The sequence below is a fragment of the Coptis chinensis genome, chromosome 9 (assembly GCF_015680905.1).
Source record: "Coptis chinensis isolate HL-2020 chromosome 9, ASM1568090v1, whole genome shotgun sequence".
Taxonomy (NCBI): Eukaryota; Viridiplantae; Streptophyta; class Magnoliopsida; order Ranunculales; family Ranunculaceae; genus Coptis; species Coptis chinensis.
The window spans coordinates 79,472,721-79,493,342 of record NC_141464.1 but is presented as its reverse complement, the minus strand read 5'-3'; the positions used below and the strand labels follow the sequence as shown (position 1 = coordinate 79,493,342).

The 20,622-nt window shown below is 40.8% G+C and overlaps 2 protein-coding genes across 2 annotated transcripts; both read left to right on the top strand.

Annotated features, from left to right (window-relative positions):
- Positions 1 to 986: 986 nt before the first annotated feature.
- On the top strand, positions 987 to 2,759 carry LOC147478444 (uncharacterized). The gene is made up of 3 exons (XM_086586249.1): positions 987 to 1,245; positions 1,337 to 2,124; positions 2,211 to 2,759. The coding sequence occupies exons 1-3, from the start codon at positions 987 to 989 to the stop codon at positions 2,757 to 2,759; spliced, it is 1,596 nt and encodes a 531-aa protein (XP_086442375.1).
- A 9,862-nt stretch (positions 2,760 to 12,621) lies between these two features.
- LOC147478443 (inorganic pyrophosphatase TTM2-like) lies at positions 12,622 to 20,602 on the top strand. Its single transcript, XM_086583077.1, has 5 exons — positions 12,622 to 12,942; positions 13,029 to 13,153; positions 13,640 to 13,763; positions 13,869 to 14,146; positions 20,152 to 20,602. Exons 1-4 carry the CDS (start codon positions 12,940 to 12,942, stop codon positions 14,076 to 14,078), a joined length of 462 nt encoding a protein of 153 aa, XP_086439203.1. The 5' UTR covers positions 12,622 to 12,939; the 3' UTR covers positions 14,079 to 14,146; positions 20,152 to 20,602.
- The last annotated feature ends 20 nt before the right edge of the window (positions 20,603 to 20,622 follow it).

Genomic DNA, 20,622 nt, shown 5'->3' with positions numbered 1-20,622 from the left:
GTTACTGTTCCTCGGTTGGGGGGCCCAACTCTTTTGAAATAGATCATGGGCCAGGTCTTTTTGCCCAAGCCCAAAAAGTACAAGAGAGATGTATGTGCCTTTTAATAACGATAGGACCTATTTTTGGGGCCTTGGTTGTCTAGAACCCAGATAGAAACGGGTCGGATATGGACCTGGACGAGGATATGGGTAAGGAATGTGGCCAGGAAGACATGGTGATGGGTCAAGATACAGATCTAGCTTCTGGAAGAATTGGAAATAACCCAGAATTGGGGAGTGTCACGGTGGGAACATAAGACCTAGGCTTGGAGGGGGCTAGCTTGGGAACTGGGAAAGCTATAGGGAGTGATTATACCTCGCCAAATAACAGTGATTGTCACCTTACCGAGGCAATTATTCCTCTCCTTGAATACAAGAGATTAGATGGGACTAAGCGTGCCTCCTTCCAGACTGGAGCTGAGTCATCTTTTTTTCGTTTCATTGGGCAACCAACACGAGGTAGAGGGAAAAAAGCTTTGGTTGCTCGAGGAGCAAAAAAGAGAGGTTTCTTCATATGTATTAGAAAGGAATCAATAGAGACTGGTGTGGGGAAAAAAAGGAAAGTGTTTAATCTCTCAGAAAAGGGTTTTGAAACAGAAGACATGGGTGATCATGGGTGGGGTAGGATTAGTTTGAGGTTGGCCTTACAGAAATCAAAGAGGGAAAAACTTGAAGCTGATGATCTGAGGTCAAGAGGGATGGGGAACATGCTGATACCGGAGAATGCCCCAGTCTATCCAGTTTCTAGCGATTCTAGGGAATCAAGTGTTCCATCCGAACATGCTTTGGATTCTAGTGAGCCTTCTGTAGATGGCGGAGGGGACATCCCTGAAGAAGACATTCCTTCAGATGCTTTCTCAGAGGAAGAGGAAGATTATTCCTCATAGGAAGATGCTTACTCAACAGACGAGGAAGAAGATGATCCATATGACGAAGAAGAACAAGGCATGGAGGTGTACAATGAGAACCATCCGGAGGAGGTTTCACTAGGGAATGCCCCTAGGAATTTGGTCTATGAGTCTGAGGAAAGTATCTCCCAACCTCAGCCTCTTGCTGTTGATGACTCAACGGTGGTGAAACGTCTCAATCTCAAGTTCAGAGAGCAGCAGAAAGCCAAGAAAAACAGGAAACACAGGGGTGCATGTAGTGGGCATGGTGGTGGTGCTAGATCCAAGGGTAACAGTGGTGAGTCAAGTAGCAGTGGAGGTCTGTGTGGTCCTCCTCCAAGGTTCGCGGTAGCTGTCCTCAAACAGCTGCCTCTTCAGAAATGATACAAGCCTGGAATTGCCGGGAATAGGTTCCTCCACGGCAATTCAAAATCGAAAGGATCTGGTTAGGCAACATCAACCTGAGATCATTTGCTTGTCTGAAACAAAAGTAGGAGAAAATAAGATCAGTCAGTTAAGTAGAGAGATAAAGTATGATAATTTCTTTTGTGTTCCGGCTAATGGGCTGAGAGGTGGTCTGGTAATGTTTTGGAATTTGAGAGTCAATTTGGAGGTTCTAGGAGCTACGACAAACCAGATAACAGGTAAGCTTTCAGATTACCACAGTTCTACTACTTGGTTTTTTAGTTTTGTTTATGGTGAACCAAATGCACATCTTAGGCCTAGATTCTGGGCTGAATTTAGAGATACTGCCCCTGCTTTACCTGGCCCTTGGATCATTTTTGGAGATTTTAATGCCATAAAATCTTTTGATGAGAAAGTAGGGGGCAGAGCTATTTTTACCAACTACATGCTTGATTTTAATTCTTTGATCAATGATTTGGGTTTGATTGACCTGGGTTATAAAGGACCCAAATTCACTTGGAATAACAATAGAAAGGTTAAAGATAACATCCTTGAGAGGCTTAATCGTGCTTTTGCCATTGCTAATTGGATGGATCTTTTTCCCAGTATGGTGGTCAAGAATGTGGCTAATGCTACATCAGATCACTTGTATCTTATGATCCATCTCAAGCCTAAAGTAGAGAATGCGGATAGGCCTTTTAGATTCTTTGGCATATGGCTTAAGGATGCCTTCTGTAAGCCTGTGATTGATAAGGCATGGAATGAGGTAACTCATGACATGCCTGATTGGAAGGTTATAAATAGACTAAAGAATACTGAAAAAAGTCTTACCTCTTGGAATAAAAAAGTGTTTGATAATATCTTCCATAATATCAAAAGAATACAAAAAATCTTGATAGGGTCCTCCAAAAAGCCTTCAATCCTACCAACCATGAGAAGGCAAAACAGCTGAAAGCTAGTTTGTTTGATTGGTATGAGAAGGAGGAAGACTTCTGGAAGCAGAAGTCTAGCCAACACTGGATCAAAGAAGGTGGGAGGAACACAAAGTTCTTCCACCTATCCACTATTTATAGAAGAAGGAAAAATCATAATGAAAAGATTAAAGACAATGAGGGCAGCTGGAAGGAGGGTAGGCAGGAGGTGGGAATGGCAGTAAAAGAATACTTTGATGATATCTATGCCTCAGATGAACCTGATATCAATGAAGATATTCTTACACTGTTCTCTCATTGCATAACTGATAGAGGAAATGAGATTCTTACTGCTTGCCCTACTGGGGATGATATTTGGAATGTGGTTAAGAAGATGGGAGCTTTGAAAGCACCTGGACCTGATGGGTTCCAGGGCTGCTTCTATCAGCAGTGCTGGGATGTTATTGGCCCATCCATTACTGACTGTGTTCAAATTTTTTTACCCAAGGGTGCATGAACCCTAGTTTCAATGAAACTTTTATTGCTCTTATTCCTAAAATCTCTAATCCGGATCATATGTCAAAGTTCAGACCTATTAGCCTGTGCAATTTCTACTACAATATTATAGCAAAGATTATGGCCAATAGGCTCAAAGCACATATTAGTAAGATTGTCTCCCCTTTTTAAGGAGCCTTCATAAAAGGGAGAAGTATAGGAGACAATATTGGCCTAGCTAGTGAGATCTTTCACAATATGAATCATATGAAAACAAAAAAAGGGTTTTTGGCCCTTAAGATGGATATAGCTAAAGCTTATGATAGAGTGGAGTGGTCCTTCATAGACAATATCTTTCAAAGGTTGGGGTTCAGTGCTAAGTGGAGACTCCTCATCTCCCAATCACTAGGTGAAAACATGGGTTTTTTGACTTCTGGCCCGGGTAGGAATTGACGGGTACTAATCGTCAAGAATATATTTGATGGGCTTTTTATGAAATTGATGGTCCATAACCGTCAAACAAAAACTTGACCAAGCATGTCAAGAACATTTTCCCCGAAACCCAGCCCAAAGCGCGAATATCTTCCCCCCAAAATTTTCGCTCTTTTCCAATTTTCTCTCTTTTGGTTTTTATTTGGTCAAAACCGCAACTTGCCGTCATATACAACAAATTCCGCCAAAGCTAACAATTTCATCTCTACATCAACTTCAAAGAAATAGAGTAGTTATCAGCAAGCTTCAATTTCACGGTTTGTTTCTTATATTAAAAAAAGATGTTATTTTTTCTTTAATTAGTATATTGGGATGATGCATCTTTCTCATGAAATTTATTAGAGTTGTTTAGGGTTTGTTTATGATATGGGGGTGTATTAAAAAATTGTTTTGTGAATATTTCATTGTTGTTGTGATGTGAATTATTAAGTGATTGAGGAGTTTTAGTCAGTTCAATTTATTGAATTTGTAAGAAATGAATGATTAAAAAAAAACTAATTTCAAAGAACTATCATTCCGTTGATAAACAATTTGACTGGAGTTTTGCCTACTCTTCTTTTGACTAAGTCTAAACTTAGGTACAATTTCTTTGTAGTTATTTCAATTATTTATAGCACCTATAACTCCATGAGCTAATTCATCTGTTACATATGTTGGGTATATCTGTTACTAGCTTTGAGCTTAGAGTGAAATATCATTTTTGTAGTATTGCAATCAGTACTTGCTGTATCTTGTAGCAGTTAGTAGTTGTTTATTTTTGTAGAAGATTGTACTTGTATGTTGTAGAGGTATAAATTGGTATCATAACCTTTGTTTTTTTTCCCATTCTTATAATGGGTTGTGTCAAAACTCTAACTTTTTAAATTGGTTGTTTTGCATATACACTACCACAACTAGCTTTGATGGAATTTTAGTTAGTTTGCATCTCATAAAGGTTTGTTTTTTTTTTTTGTTTAAAAAAATTTCTTTGTTTTAAGAAATGTAACACATCATTATCGTTGTTATTGACATGCTATTGTTACTGCGAATTAATATTGTATAACGTTGTGACTTTTTAGTGCTTTATCAAAAAAATTGAGTAAATTATTGTTGTTAAAATTGTGAGTTTTCACTATTCGTTTTACTGAGTAATGGAAGTTTTCATCCTTTAATTGGATGCACTTCTTGGTGAAGATGTTGTCCATCAATTCTAACGATTGTTTTTATAAACTATGTTTTGTTCAACATGGTGAGGGTGTTGGCTTGTCGGAAATGTTATTCAATTTGCGTGGTGGTTGTGTTAGGGGCAGAACTAGGAATTTAGAGTGTGTGTGTGTACAAAAACATACCAAAGTGTACAAAAAAAGAAGATTGGGAAAGCTTTATAGAAATTTGCTCGACTGATGAAGAGAAAAGTAAGCGAGAAAATGGCAAATTATCTAGGGAGCACATGAAGTTGCCACACACATCTGGTAGACTTGGATGTGCTAGAATCGAAGAGGGTATTTTCTATTGTTGCTAACAACTTTTGGATTTACCGAATATTGTTATATGCTTAAGAGTTTGTTTTCTTTTTGAAGGAGACTGTAAGCAAGTTGTATAGAATCTACAGAACTCTTGTAACTTAGATGCTCTGAATTGGAAATTAGACTCGATCAGGTGTATGATTATGGGCTTATGTCAGCCTTTTATCTTTTGTAAGGTTAACTGGATTAGTAGAGGTTCAAATTTTGAAGCGCACGACCTAGCTAAGTGGGCTTTCAAAAATCAAGATGTGAGTCTGCTGCCTGGACATATGTTGGAATGTAGTACTGTACTTTTAATGCTATAATATATGACATGTTTCTATCAAAAAATAAAAAAAAAGAATAGGCTCTATTTTTTTGGCGGCCAACCACCTCCATCTTGTCTACGAAGACTTGATTTTAGTCCCCGCCAACCACTTCAACCTTGTCTATGAAAATTTGATTTCGGTCCCCATCTTTAATATATAGAAAAAAGAGGGGCGAGTGTGCGTGGACGTAGGGACATTTTAGTAATTTCATATTTTATTATTATTATTTTTAACTTTTTAGAGGTAAAATAGTAATTTAATGTTTAGAAGTTAAAAAAAAAAAATAAAAAAAAAGTTTGTGGATCCCACGTGCACAGTAGCTAGTACCATAAAAATGCTCTAGCTAGCAGATGTGTCATTTTGCGTAGACCCAATTCCACAAGACTTGATTTCGTTCCATAGTCCCCATACCGTAGCAGCACAATTTTAATTCATTTTGTTTACTCAGCAACCCATAATAATCAGGTAGCTGTTCACTCAAAATGATTAGACAAGCCCTATAACTAAATGGTGTACATATCAATCATCTCATGGTGCGTATTTTAGGTTATATTTTGCGATCATTGCAAGTATGGTCATCATTCTGCAAATAAAAGCTCTCAAACTGGCACATGATCAATCACCACAGCTATAATTGCTACAGAACGAATTTGTGGACAAGTTTGTCCACAAACATCAACTTTTGCTGCACATTCCCCGAATTCCTATAAATGCACAAAAGTCGACTAAACATTAAGCGACTAAACATTCTATTCAGTCGACATCGGACGCCCACTATGCCAGTTCGGTGTAAATGTCTGGTCGTTGTATATCACTTCTTGGTCCTTTTCACCAGGGCCGAAACGGAAAGTATATTGGAGCTTTAGAAAATAAGGACATGAGATTACGACGAGTTAGTTACATGCCATAATCACGGTAACAGTTTGGGAGCTAGTTCTCAGTCACCCAGGTTGAGTTCGAGGAATATATGGGGTTAATTAGTTAATATGAAGAAAACTTCGATAAACTGGTATTTAGAACAGATAATCCATGGAAAAATGGATAGTAGGAGTTGAGACTTAGGATCAAGCGATCAACCTGAGCACAAACTATTAACACAGTTCCTTGTCCAAGTGCAGACGACCACAGTACCCTTTTAAATGTCACTTGGGGTATTTGTGTGATCTTTAAACAGTGGGGATGTTGAAAATTAAATTTGGGGTTTTAATGATAAGTGGTCATGATGGAAACATGGAATTATCACTTGGTAGTAGGCGCTTCTACATATATAAAAGGCCCGTCCTACTATCCAGGGGTAGTAGTTCCATTCAGTTTGAGAGTACTTTTGGGATGTTTGATCAACCTTATATTGATTGTCTTTCCACCGTTGCCATAGCCATGGATGAAGAAGCTGTTGGGGATTATACCAATACCAATCGGTTCCTCCACTACACAGATAACTTGTATTTGAACACAATTCAACTCCGGACAAAATCTAAATATCAACTACAACCTATACTAACATGCCCAACTCATTAAACATATATCAACAACAAATAATAATGTAAAGCGGTAAAAAGCAAAACCACAACACAAAGATTTACCGTGGTCGCCAATGATGCCTACTTCCACAAGAGCCAGTTCTTAATAAAATGGGAAGGAAGATTACAATCTCTCCTTACGGTCTCTCACCTTACTAGATCACTCTTATCTCTTTCTGAGGGTTGTATCTCGTAAAAGGTCTCTCTCTTTGTTTTAGTCCGGATTCCAATCCTTTCCGACTTGTTAGGTTCTCGTAGGGTTTTCCAAAACCTTGATTTTGGTTTTATCTCCAAAACCAAATTTCAAGGGTAATCTTGAAAAGGCCCACAAAATTATGCTATGCTGGCGCTATCACTCTCGGCCGAAGTCTACTGAAGACTGGAAGGCTGGCGCTCACTTTGGCTGGTCGCCTCTATGTTCTTGGAACTCTGGCTGGCGCTTCATCATCTGGGAGCGGGAGCCTCGACTTAAGGCGATGCGAATTCGCTTGTTTCTCTCCACTCGGTTTCTCTCCTTATGTGAGGGATAACTCGACAATCTCCCCCCGAACGGTGAGGGGCTTCCTCCATGCAATTTCCAAATCAGCGGGAGGAGTGTCTTTTGCCATTCCGCAATAGACAACAAACATCAAACTTACCTTTCGTAAAGAAGACTTTGGTCATCATATCCGACCCGTTCTTGTCGGTATGGATCTTCTCGATACACAAATGCTTGTCCTCGAGTACTTCTCTAATCCAATGATAACGCGACGTGTATGTCTTGGATCTAGAATGAAAACTTCGGATTCTTGCTCAAGTGGATGGCGCCCGACCGGTCACATAGTAATACAAGCAAACCGCTTTAGCCCTATTTAGTCAAAGAACCTCTTCATCCATAGCAACTCTTTTGCAACACTTTCGGTGGCTGCAATATACACAAATTCAGAAGTGGAGAGGGCAACACACTTTTGCAACTTAGATTGCCAAGAAACCGCCCCCGCAAAAGTAACGGATAACGGGAGGTGGACTTCATCGAGTCAACATCACCGCCATGTATCCGCGATCGGTGTAGGCCTTCAAGTAAGGGCTTACTTCCACCAAAACACAAACATGATTTGGAAGTGCCTTTGAGATATCTCAATATCCACTTAACACCTTCCCAATGTTCTTTACCCGATTTGATGAAATCGCTTACCACCCCAACGGGCGAAAAGCAATATCCGGGCCTAGTACACACCATGGCATACATCAAAGCGCCCATCGCGGATGCATAAGGAATCTTTTCCATCTGACTTTGCTCATGCTCACCCTTAGGACACATCTCTTTGGTCATGCGGGCTGGCCACCAAGCGGGATTAACCGACGGGTTTCGGCTGATCCATGTTGAATCTCTTCAACACCTTCTCAATGTAGCTTTCGAGAAAGCCACAACTTCCCACTCTTTTCAATCACGAAAGTGATCCGTGATCCCAAGTATCTCGCTTTTGCTTGACCCGGATCCTTCATCTCAAAGGACTTACTCAAGTCTTTCTTTAGCTTGGATATCTTGTTGATGTTTGGGCTAACTATCAACATATCATCGACATACAAAGAATAACACAATGAAATCCCCATCCGAAATCTCGAACAAACACACAATGATCGAAGCGGACTTTTGTATCCTTGTTTCGCCATAAAGGAGTCAAACTTTATGTACCAATTGTCTCGGTGCTTGCTTCAACCCATACAAGCTCTTTTATCACTTGCATACTAGGTGCTCCTTGCCTTTGACCTCAAAACCCTACGGGTTGGTCCATGTAGACATCTTCTTCAAGGTCTCCATGAAGAAAAGTCATCTTAACATCTATTCGCTCAACCTCTAGGTTCATACTTGCGGCCATACCCAATACCACCGGATAGAAGTCATCTTCACTACAGAGAGAAAATCTCATCAAAGTCGATTCCTTTCCTTTGGACCGAATCCCTTCACAACAAAGCGAGCTTTGTGCCTTGGGTGAGGATTGTTCTCCTCATGCTTGACTTTGTATATCCACTTATTCTTGAGAACTTTTCTCCCCGTGGGTTTCTCAACTAACTCATAAGTGTGATTCTTATGCAAAGAATCCATCTCGTCATGCATGGCCTTCAACCACTTTTCTTTGTCTGTACCTTCAAGTGCCTCTTGATAGTACATAGGTTCTCCACCATCCGATAGTAGCACGCGTATGTGGTGGATACCTGGTTGAAGCTAGTCTCTCTCTGTCAGACCTCCTTGCCCCATCTGCTGGTGCCTCAGGAGGATGCACTTCTGCTTGCTCTGGTGGTGGTTCATGCATCTCATCTGCATCTTCTATACCAATAGGTTCTATCCCATCATGAGCAATATGATTCTCATCATGAGCTTCAAACTCATGGTTCTCTGCATTCTCAATGCCTTCTGCACGTTCCCGCGGTAGGAACTTTCGGTTACGAATCAACAAGATCATTAGTGAAAGCTTGTGGCTTCTCACCCTCCTCAAAGTCTGCTATGGTTTGGTCTTCCGGGGAACCACAACATCTCGACTTGGATTACCTTCTTGTTAATCGGCAGAACACAACATCTCGACTTCGGATTACCTTCTTGTTAATCGGATCATAGAGTTTGTAACCAAACTTTTCATCTCCATAACCGGAAAAATACACCGCTTGGCTTTGTCATCAAGCTTTGAATCTCTCATCGCCGGAATATGCACAAATGCCCCGCACCCAAATACCTCAAGTATCCATAATCAACATCTCCGCCGACCATATCTCTGCGGATAATCACTATTCGGAGGCTTTGCTGGTGACGGGTTGATCACATGCACCAGACGCGATTTGCTTCTACCAAAGAGTTTCTAGGTAGCTTAGAGTGAGATAGCATGCATCTTATCCTCTCTACAATGGTGCGGTTCATTCTCTCTTCGCTATTCCATTACATTTGCGGTGTCTTGGGAACGGTGCGCTCATGGCGAATCCCATGACTCGGGCAATACTCTTCAAATGGCCCAATGTACTCACCCCCATTATCCGGCGAATACACTTCAACAACTTCGATCTCTCTTTCCACCATCTTTGTGGAATTTCTCAAACACGCCAAGTACTTCATCCTTGGTCTTCGTGACTATAGGCCCATATCTTTCTTGGACGCATCATCAATGAATGTCAAGAAGTACGAAACTCCCCTGGTGGGACTTCACTCTCATAGGACCACATAAGTTGCGGTGCACTAGCTCAAGGGCGATGTGTCCTTTCGTGGAGCGGGGAATCTTTGGAAAGACACCCGTGTTGCTTTCCTACCAAACAATGAGTACATGTATTTAAATGTGTACCTTTAATGTCCGGCATGGCCTTTTGCTTAGCAAGAACTTCCATCCCTTTTATGCCCATGTGACCGCGGTCTACGCCTCTTTGCCATTCGGATGAAGCTTCTTCTTCTGCGCGTGATTAACGCTTTACAAACTAGCTAGCACGTGTTTTGTAAAGAGAGCAAGTTTTCTTTCCTCTGGGTCGCTACAATGGAACCTCTCGCCGGTTTCCATACCCGTTACCAAACGAGTTTACAAAGCCATCATCATCTAATTTTCGGCCCGAAATTAGCTTAACCGTATGTCGGGGACATGTCTTACATCCTCGAGTGTCAAGGTGTAGCCGACATTGGTTTCTACATGAACATCTCAATGCCTATAATCTTGAGACTCAATCATTTACCCATCCTTACTTCACCATATTCACCACAACTGTAGGTAGTGAAGAATCCCTTGTGTGTGGACGTGATAGGATGCCCTCAGTATCTATCACCCACTCAGATATCGACATGAGGTCTTTAAGGCAAAGACACACCACACTGATATAATTCCCACTAGGGTCGCCGAACTAGATGCGGTAGTATCTCGCTGTGTTTCCGTTCCTCCGCACCATGTCTTCATGTACCGCGGTTATTCTTCTCATCCTCTTCGTTGTCGCCCGCACTCATATCTGAAGTGGCCTTTGGTGGCACAATAGTAACATTGCCTCTGCCTTAGGAGTTCTAGCTTCACCCCTAGATTTACATCATCACCTCTAGAACGCGAGATGGTTTTCTGTTTTGACCTCTCCCGTTTCTCGCGTGAAAAGGACCCTCCGAGTGAGAAGAGCTGCTTCTTGCACTCCTTCTAGTCTCCTCATTCAACAAAGGCGTGGTAGCCATCTCCATGGTAACAATTCCATCCTTGGTCGCTCCATGTAAACCGCTAATGTCTCCCCAACTTTCGGGTAGAGAGCCTAATAGAAACAAAGCCTCAACTTCGTCTCCCAAATTGATCTTCATCAAATGCATCCGATTGATGATGATATTCGTACTTCATTAAGATCTTTCGGACATTGAAGAACCTTCTTGGTACTGCGGTTAATGCGCAAACTTCTTAACGACTAACACTTTGTTTCCACTTGGAGCTTCCTCTCATAAAGGTCTTCGAAGTTTCTTCCATAGATCAAGGTTTGTAGTCTCGGGGCCACATGGTGAAAAACTGCCGCGTCTATCCATTGTCGAATGTACCCAATAGCTTTTCTCAAGCTTTTTCCACTCGGCCTCATCGGTTTTACGGTTTTACTCCCTCATTCTCGATGGGAAGTGCCAAGTCCTCGCGGTATAGCAAAAGTCTTCCATCTTGGCTTTCCGGATGGTGTAGTTCTTCCTATTCGGACTCATCATAATGAAAGTGTTCACGGAATGGTCCATCTCTACAAGTTATTTAACCTCAAATCTTTCTCTCGGGAATTTCGGCCAAACACCTTCCCGACCAAGATTGGATAACACCCTAAAAGCTATTTCTAACCAAGGCTCGATACCACTTGTGGGGATTATACCAATACCAATCGGTTCCCATTACACGGATAACTTGTATTTGAACACAATTCAACTCGGACAAAATCTAAATATCAACTTCGACTACCTATACTAACATGTCCAACTCATTAAACAACTATCAACAACAAATAATAATGTAAAGCGGTAAAAGCAAACCACAACACAAAGATTTACGTGGTTCGCCAATGATGCCTACTTCCACAAGAGCGAGTTCTTAATAAAATGGGAAGGAAGATTACAATCTCTCTACGGTCTCTCACCTACTTAGATCACTCTTTATCTCTTTCTGAGGTCAGTTGTATCTCGTAAAGGTTCTCTCTCTTTGTTTTAGTCCGGATTCCAATCCTTTTGACTTGTTAGGTTACATTAGGTTTTCCAAAACCTTGATTTTGGTTTTATCTCCAAAACCAAATTTCGTGCGGAATCTTGTAGCAAGGCCCACAAAAATTATGCACTGCCTCGGCTCTCACTGGGCTGAAGTCGTATTTGAAGACTGAAGCCTGTTTTGGTAAGCCTCTATGTCTTTGGAACTCGAAGGCTGGGGCATCCCTCATCGGCTGGCCTTCGACTTGTGCGATGCCGAATTCGCTTGTTTCTCTCCAGCTCCAGTTTCTCTCCTCATGTGAGGGATAACTCCAACAGAAGCACTTACTGACTATGCGACTAAATATGATAAGAGGATCACCTGGAATGTAACTTTGATGACAACTCCCATAGTTTGGGAAGTCTATGCGCCTGTTTGCACTTTGCATTTTTTGTGTTCTAGATCAAGTTACATGTATGTCGCTTACAGGTAGACTTGTACTATTTAGGAATGGAGACTCGGCTATGAGCAAATCATATTCAGCTAGGTCTATGTTGGTGAAGTTTGCTAAATACACTTCCTTAGGTGCTGGATTCCTTGAAAAGAACCAAGTTACTAAATGCATCTTTGTGAGAGTTCACTGTTAGATAAAAATTAAATACAAGAAAGAAAATTATGACTTACTCGTCAGTAGTGTATAATGGGTTATGGATATGAACCCATCCATTTGATATGAATTATATAGTATGCCTTCTGTGTTATGGGTCTAATATGGATCTACATATATATTAGATTCAATTTCAGGTATTCTGCTGACATATTTCATAATTCATTAATGAAAATGAGAGTTTCTTGATTTCTAGTAGATCCATATTAAAAATTCATATAGCCCACAAGCAAGATTCAAGACATTCAAATGATGTGATCCACTCGGGATGTCACCGTTTCTGTAAACCTGGTCATTGTGGTACTCAAGAGAACCTTCTTGGTGATAGAATCTTAGCATAATTTGATAGTATAGACCACTTTTATACTCAATCGTTCTATAATAGATTGTCAATCTAAGCTTTCTGGATTGGTTATACTTAGCTAGCCACCAACATGATTTTCTACTGATTTTGGTAAAAGGTACAAGGTAGAGATCGTTTATATGTAAAATTTGTCGCGGAACAACTGGGTTTGGAAGGTTCATATGTTCCTTGTACTTATATACAACAGATTCAGCTGGAGAAGCTTGTGAACGAAGTAATGGTATGTCGTCATTTGGAACGTCTCTTTAAATTAAATTTTCTTTCTGTTTTCCATGTTAATTATTTAATATTTTGGTCGTTCCACAGGCACTGCCAGATGATTTAAAGACAAAGCTCAGCATAGATGAGGATTTAGGGGCTTCAAGCCCCAAAGAAGCACTATCCCGCGTCTCAGGAGATAGGATTGCAATGAGGAATAAGGATTCCAAGAGGTACAGTATTCTGATCCCTGTTTTTCATAAATCTAATCAAGGAAAAGAGTAGTCCAAGAAACCAGGGTATTAGTGTCGGACCTTTATTTTACGGATATACATCAAATAGATTTTGTACATAAAAAAGGGATTAATTTAATTTTCTCAATAGATTTATATAGTCTAGTTGCCCATTACTAGTGTACCTGAGGAAATATCCTTCAATATCCTGAAATACTTACCAATCTAGGAATTTTGATTTCGTGAAGAGACAGGAGTTCAACATTACCAGGTAATCTGAAAATCTGTCAGATTAAAAGAAAAAGAAAAGAAGAAGAAAAAACAGTAAAAAAAATGGTGGGGAACAGGCTGAGTTCAATACTTAATAAGTTATTGTCCAAGTGTTTTGAAAATTATTTGAAGCTCAAGGTTTTCCTCATCTCGTTTGGATAATGGTTCGCTGGACTCTTTTTTGACACAGTTTATTTTCATTTCTACGTTGAGTAGTGGTATATCACACTCATACTCGACCCAAGGTGATAGGAAATTTCCCAAGCTTACTAGACTTGCTGTCAACAATCGAAAGTTTGATGAAAGGAGTCTAGAATCACCTGCAGAGTCCCCTAATCAGGTTAGTTCTTGAAATGATTGGGAAACTAAGGTACTTAAGGGCCTGATACTTCAAAATTATGCGTTCATTTTCTTGATCTGTACTACCCTCACTTCTCGTTCATAGGGTGTCATCACTCAACTGTTGGAACAAATTTCCACCCTGAGTGAGAGAATAGAAGAGTTTACTGCTCGGATTGAAGAGTTGAATTCCAATTTCAAAACCAGAAACGTTTCTGCTAGCCAACAAAATTTAGCTGTACAAAATGAAGCATGCAATGGGTCTGAGCTGCACCAACGTCTTACTTTGTGTCTGGCCTGGGAAATGGTTGTTTGACTGGATCACTACTACCCAATTCCTCTTCTTCTTCTCAGTTGGCAAAGGAAGCTCCATTGATGGAAGAGGTACCATACTATCATCCATCATATTTTTTCGATGTTTTGTTGTGTTTTATTTGGTTTTCGAAACACCCATCAGTCCTATGGAAATTGGGAAATATAGGGGCTCAAATATTGATGAATTCAGTTTGACTTGGACCTGGTTATGGACATCTAATGTTGGAAATATGGTGCTTCAATATGTATAAATGTTTTTTTTTTATTGGCAAGCCTGTTTTAAATGAGATCAGTAACTCTTTGGTGCTAGCGGGGTTCGAACCCCAGACCTTTGGTATCATCACCTAAAGATTTTACCAACTTTGCTAGTTGGCACCTGCATATGTATATGTTGGGCTGTGGAACCATCGAGTGAATGAAGCTCCGGTATCTCACCAGCAAGCTTTAGAGTTCTGAAACTTTTTGAAATTTCAATGATTTGTCGATATTTCGGCCCCAAGCCCATATTTCTCAATTTTTCTATGTGTACCTATATAAAGGAAATAGATTAGGGTTTTGAGACAACTTTTTGAGAGATTTATTTCTTGGGTATTGTGGGAGCTCTATTGAGCTAGGGTTTGAGTGAGGCCTCTTGTTCTTGATTCTTGATATCTCTTGTAAACTCTCCAATCTTTGCTATAAAGGAAACTTGGCTCTTGTGTGGATGTAGGTAACATTTACCGAACCACCTAAATCTTTGTGTCTCTTTGCATATTTACTTTCTTATTTATTGTTTGTTTTGCTATGGGTGATGATAAATTAGTGGCTTTGCTTGTTTGAGTTTGTTGTGATAATTACCAAAGTCTTGGGTGGGTGATTTTCGGGTGTGAGCTAAGTTGAAATCATTTGGGATAGAAAGTAACTAGATTGAGGTGTGACTTTCTAGTGAAATCTCCCAACAAGTGGTATCGAGACTCTGATTGAATCATTGGAACAAGGTGTGTAAGGAAAGTTTCCATCTTTAGAGAGAGAGGCTAGGTGTTTGAAGAAATTCCTTTGAGAGAGTTTCCACCGTTGTGTTGGTTCAAGTGGAAGTCATGACAACCGAAAAGGAAAGTTACAAGATAGAAGTTTGTGGAACAAATTTGGCTATTGGAAGATGCAAATCAAGGGGCGTACTCTATCAAAAGAATTTGATGGAAACATTGATATGTGAGAAGCCCTTGGATGAGATTCCATAAGACAAATGGGATTTGCAAGATAGAAAGGCATTGGCCACAATCGATTGAGTCTCTCAAAGTCGGTAGCCTTTAATATTAAAATTGAGAAGACGCGAAGTCTCATGGAGGCACTTTACTACGATGTATGAACAACCCTACCGCGCGAACAAGGTCTATTTGATCACCAAGCTATTTAGTATGAGAATGTGGGAGGGACCTCCTTCAAGGATCACCTAAATGAATTCAACCAAACTAAGGACCAATTGGAGTGGGTTGAGATTACATTTAGTGATGAGGTGCTAGCTTTGGCGATACTTGGACAATTGCCTCCAAGTTGGAAGGACTATGGCGGCTATTAGTGGCTCTGCTGGGAATGACCAAGTTGAAGTTTGAGCACGTTGTTAGTATGGTACTAACCGAGAAATCTGGAGCAGGATTGTCCTTCATCTTCGGGTCAACTTCGTGTGGGCATTAAGCGAAAGTGGGGAAGAAATTCAAACAGAGTCGTAGTAAGAAAAGTGGGGGGAGATCGAAATCTCAAGCCCCGAGAGTGCAAAGCGTTGAACACAATCCTCGAGACATAAGTGAAATTATATGTTACAATTGTGGTAAGCATGGCCACTTTAGTAACAATTGCCCGGCACCAAGAAACAATAACAAACATTAATAAGAACAAGAAAAGAATCAAGAAGCTAATGTTGTTGAGATGGTAGATGATGCTTTGATATGTTCGATGGAGCCTGCTAAGGAGTCTTGGGTACTTGATTTCGGCCAAGATCTTTCCATGCTACCTCACATCGAGAGTTCCTTGAGAACTACACGAATCGAAGGTGACCTTGGAACGGTCTTTCTCGGTGATGACCAACCTTGTGACATTGTCGGCAAGGGTGGCGTGCATGTCAAGATGAATGGCTCGTCATGGTTATTGAGGGACGTCGACACGCCCAGATTTGAGGAAGAATTTGATTTCGTGGGGCAATTGGCAAGTGAAGGATTTGTTACAGTCTTCACCGGTGATACTTGGAAGGTCTCGAAGGGTTCAATGGTTGTTGCAAATGGTAAGAAAGATGGTACTCTCTACATGATTGCACATGGTTGTGAGGTGATTGTTGTGGCACATGGCAAAGAGGATCAAAATGTTTGGCACCGCAGACTTGGTCACATGAGTGAGAAAGGAATGAAAATCCTTCACTCTTCTAGTAAACTCCCAAAGTTATAGTCAACTGAAATTGACTTATGTGAGAACTGTGTATTTGGAAAGCAGAAGCGGGTGAGTTTTCAGAGAATGGGTGGTCAAAGCTTGAAAGCTAGAAGGGCGAGTTGATTCATATAGATGTCCGGGGGCGACTAATGTCTCTTCACTTGGCGGGAAAGTCATATTTTGTGACTTTCGTTGATGACCATACTAGGGAAGGTGTGGGTCTATTTCTTGAGACACAAGTCGGAAGTATTTGAAGTGTTCAAGACTTGGAAGGCCATGGTTGAGAATGAGACAAGCTTGAAAGTAAAGAATTTGAGATCCGACAACGGTGGAAGTATGAGGATTCAGGGTTTAAAAGCTGTCGCGGTCGACAATGGCATCAAGATGGAAAAAGACTTTGCCGGGGACACCTCGTGAGAATGGGGTTGCAGAGCGGATGAATAGAACACGCTTGCGAGAGAGAGCTAGGTGTATCGTACACTCAGCGAGCTTACTTGCCTAAGCAGTCTCCGCAGAAAGTGTTAGCACATCGCCTTACCTAATCAATAGAGGACCATCGGTACCTTTGGATTTTAAGATTCCAGAGGAAGTGTGGAGCGGGAAGGATGTGAACCTTTCCCATTTGAAGGTGTTTGGTTGTGTGTCCTATGTTCACATTAGTGACCAAGCTAGAAGCAAGCTTGATGCTAAGTCACTAAAGTGCACCTTCATAAATTTATGGCGGTGATGATTTTGGGTATCGCTTTTGGGATGATCAAAATCGGAAAATCATTCGTAGTAGAGATGTTGTGTTTAATGGGAAGGTGATGTACAAGGACAGAGATGAAGCACAAACCAAAGAATCGAGTACAGAGAGCGGCACAGAGTATGTTGGGTTGGAAGACTTCGATGTAAGTCGTGGTATAGTGGGAGCCCCACAGTTAGAGGATGACATTAGTAGTGACTCAGAGAATAATGAGGATATTACACCACCGAGTTCATCTCCACCTCGTGCCCCAAGAAAGACATTCAGGCCACATGTATCGAGTATGAGATATCCACCCTCTACCTATGTGAATTACTTGCTACTTATTGATGGTGGTGAGCCTCAATGCTATGATGAAGCATTGGAGGCGAGTGATGCAAGCAAGTGGGAGCTTGCTATGCAAGATGAGATGAAGTCCCTCATCTCTAATGGCATGGGAGTTAGCCATACTACCCGTGGGTAAGAAGGCTCTGAGAACAAATGGGTGTTTAGAGTCAAAGAGGAACATGATGGTTCCTAGAGATACAAAAGAGGCTAGTAGTCAAGGGTTTTCGCAGAAAAGCGGTTGACTTCAGAGATATTCTCCCCGGTGGTGGCGAATACCATTCATTGGTCGGTGTTGAAGTATTGTTGCAGCCGGAAGATTTATATCTTGGCAGTTGGATGTTAAAACTGCCTTCCTCCATGGTGACCTAGTTGAGGAAATTTACATGCAAAACAACCGAGAGGGTTTCATCAAGAAGGGTAAAGAGAATATGGTATGCAGCTCGAAAAGAGCTTGTATGGTTTGAAACAAGCCCCTAGGTAAAGGGTACAAGAAGTTTGATAACTTCATGCAAGGAAATGGCTACTATAAGTCTGGCGTTGACCATTGTTGCTACTTGAGAGGTTCGACTCTAGCTCACGTCATCTGTTGCTATATGTTGATGATATGTTAGTAGCGAAGTTTCGATATGTCGAAATTGGGAGATTGAAAAGAAGTTAGCAAGTGAGTTCTCTATGAAGGACTTGGGTCTGTGAAACAAATTCTAGGGATGAGGATCGGGAAGAGATAAAGCGTAAAGGTATTCGGAATTGTCTCGCCGAGTATATTGAGAAGGTATTGAAGAGGTTCAACATGGGTAGTCGCGAAACCCGGTTTGCACACCTTTGCGATCCAACTTCAAGTTGTCAAGGAACACTCTTCCAAGGTTGAGGAAAGAAACTTCATGACTAAGGTACCATACCTCGCCATTGGAAGTCTTATGTATGCCATGGTTTGCGTGTCCGGATATAACCCAAGCATTGGGAGCTGTTAGTAGATTTATGTCTAATCTGGCAAGCAACATTGGGAAGCCGTGTAGTGGATATTGAGATATCTGAGAGGTACTACAGAGAAATGCCTATGTTATGGAAGGGGTGTTGTGAAACCCGCAAGAGTATGTGGATGCCGATTTTGCGGGGAGAAGTAGATCGCTTGAAGAAGCACTCTTGGTTATGTCTTTACAAAGGTGGGTGCGCTGCGATGATGAGTTGGATTTTCGATTCTGAGTAAGATTGTTGCTTTGTCTACCACAAAAGCAGAGTATGTGGTCATTCTGAGAGGCAAGCAAAGAGATGATCCAGTTCACGTGGATTGATGGAAGAGCTTGGGATGAAGAAGCAAGAGAAGTGTGTTATGATGTGGCGATCGAGTGCTATACATCTTGCTAAAATTACGCCTTTCATTCTAGGACCAAGCACATTGGTCTCGGTATCATTTTATCCGATCTCTGTTGGAGGATGAGGTTTTCGCACTTGAGAAGATCCAAGCGGAGTGAGAATCCGTGGGATATGTTGACCAAGACCGCGGCCCATCGGAGAAGTTGAAGTTGTGTTCAACCCGGTGGGTCTTCTTGCTTGAAGACCATGATGGATGAAGCGAAGTGTTTCATTAGTAAATTGGATTTGGATTGAGTTGTTACAATTGAGATGTGATGTGTATGTAGAATCTCAAAGGTTCCAAGTGGGAGATTGTTCAACGTGGAACCGCCGGTTTAATGAAGCTCCGGTATCTCACCAAACAAACTTTGAGTTCAAACTTTTCGAATTTTGATGATTTGTCGATATTTCGCCCCAAGCCCCATATTTCTCACCTTTTTCTATGTGTACCTATATAAAGGAAATAGATTAGGGTTTTGAGACAACTTTTTGAGAGATTTATTTCTTGGGTATTGTGGGAGCTCTATTGAGCTAGGGTTTGAGTGATGCCTCTTGTTCTTGATTCTTGATATCTCTTGTAAACTCTCCAATCTTTGCTATAAAGGAAATTTGGCTCTTGTGTGGATGTAGGTAACATTTACCGAACCACCTAAATCTTTGTGTCTCTTTGCATATTTACTTCCTTATTTATTGTTTGCTTGCTATGAGTGATGATAAATTAGTGGCTTTGCTTCTTTGAGTTTGTTGTGATAACTACCAAAGTCTTGGGTGAGTGATTTCTTTGGTGTGAGCTCCAAGTTGAAATCATTTGGGATAGAAAGTAACTAGATTGAGGTGTGACTTTCTAGTGAAATCTCCCAACAATATAAATGTTTAAATGTCTATGTGGTGTGTTTGGTTTGACAAGGGAATTTACCATGATTAACCCATTTTTTGGTAGATAATTTCATAAGATAGAACCATGATAATTTCACTTAACCGAACAAAAAAAACCATGACAGGGAACTTACCGAACTCTATACCACCCTCATCAACAACTTTGTTGTGGATTGTAACATAAGGATGGTATGGCAGGAGAGCATATGGTACAGCTTCCCATGAAAGTTTTGGAAAGTGACTAAAGATTCCCTTGTATGCTATCTGTTGAAGATTCTCCACCAAAAGGTGGAGAATTCTGCAGTAACACACCCTTAGTTCTGTTAATATACTGTCTAATACTGTGGTATTCTGTCAATTTGCTTCCAATTAGGTAGTGGTCATCACCCGAGGCAGCGCCAGCTCATGCATCAATTAGATAATCTTAGCAACTTTGTTCACGAAAATATAGAACAGGTACACCATGGAAGAAAAGAAAGGAGCAGATTAATGAATATCAAATTCGTTGGAATTCCAATTATTTTGTCTCTGGCTGTTGGCGGCGTGGGAATTATCTTGTTTAAGGGTGTATCATCTCGAAATTGAGTTCTTGCCTTGGACATTAGTTTGTTATGGATTCGTTGTACATAAGTTTTTCCTTTTTGGTGCCACCAGCCACCATAGAATGTCTAGCGTGGTCTATCCCTCTGCTTAGCATTTACCATTACTGAGGATCATCTTTCATTAGCTGTCAAAGTAAACCGTGAGAAGAAAAATTGTCGTGTGAATTTGTAAGTGATGTTGGGAATTGAGACATTGGAGTACAGATATTATTTGTGTTTCAATATTTCCAACATTTTCACTC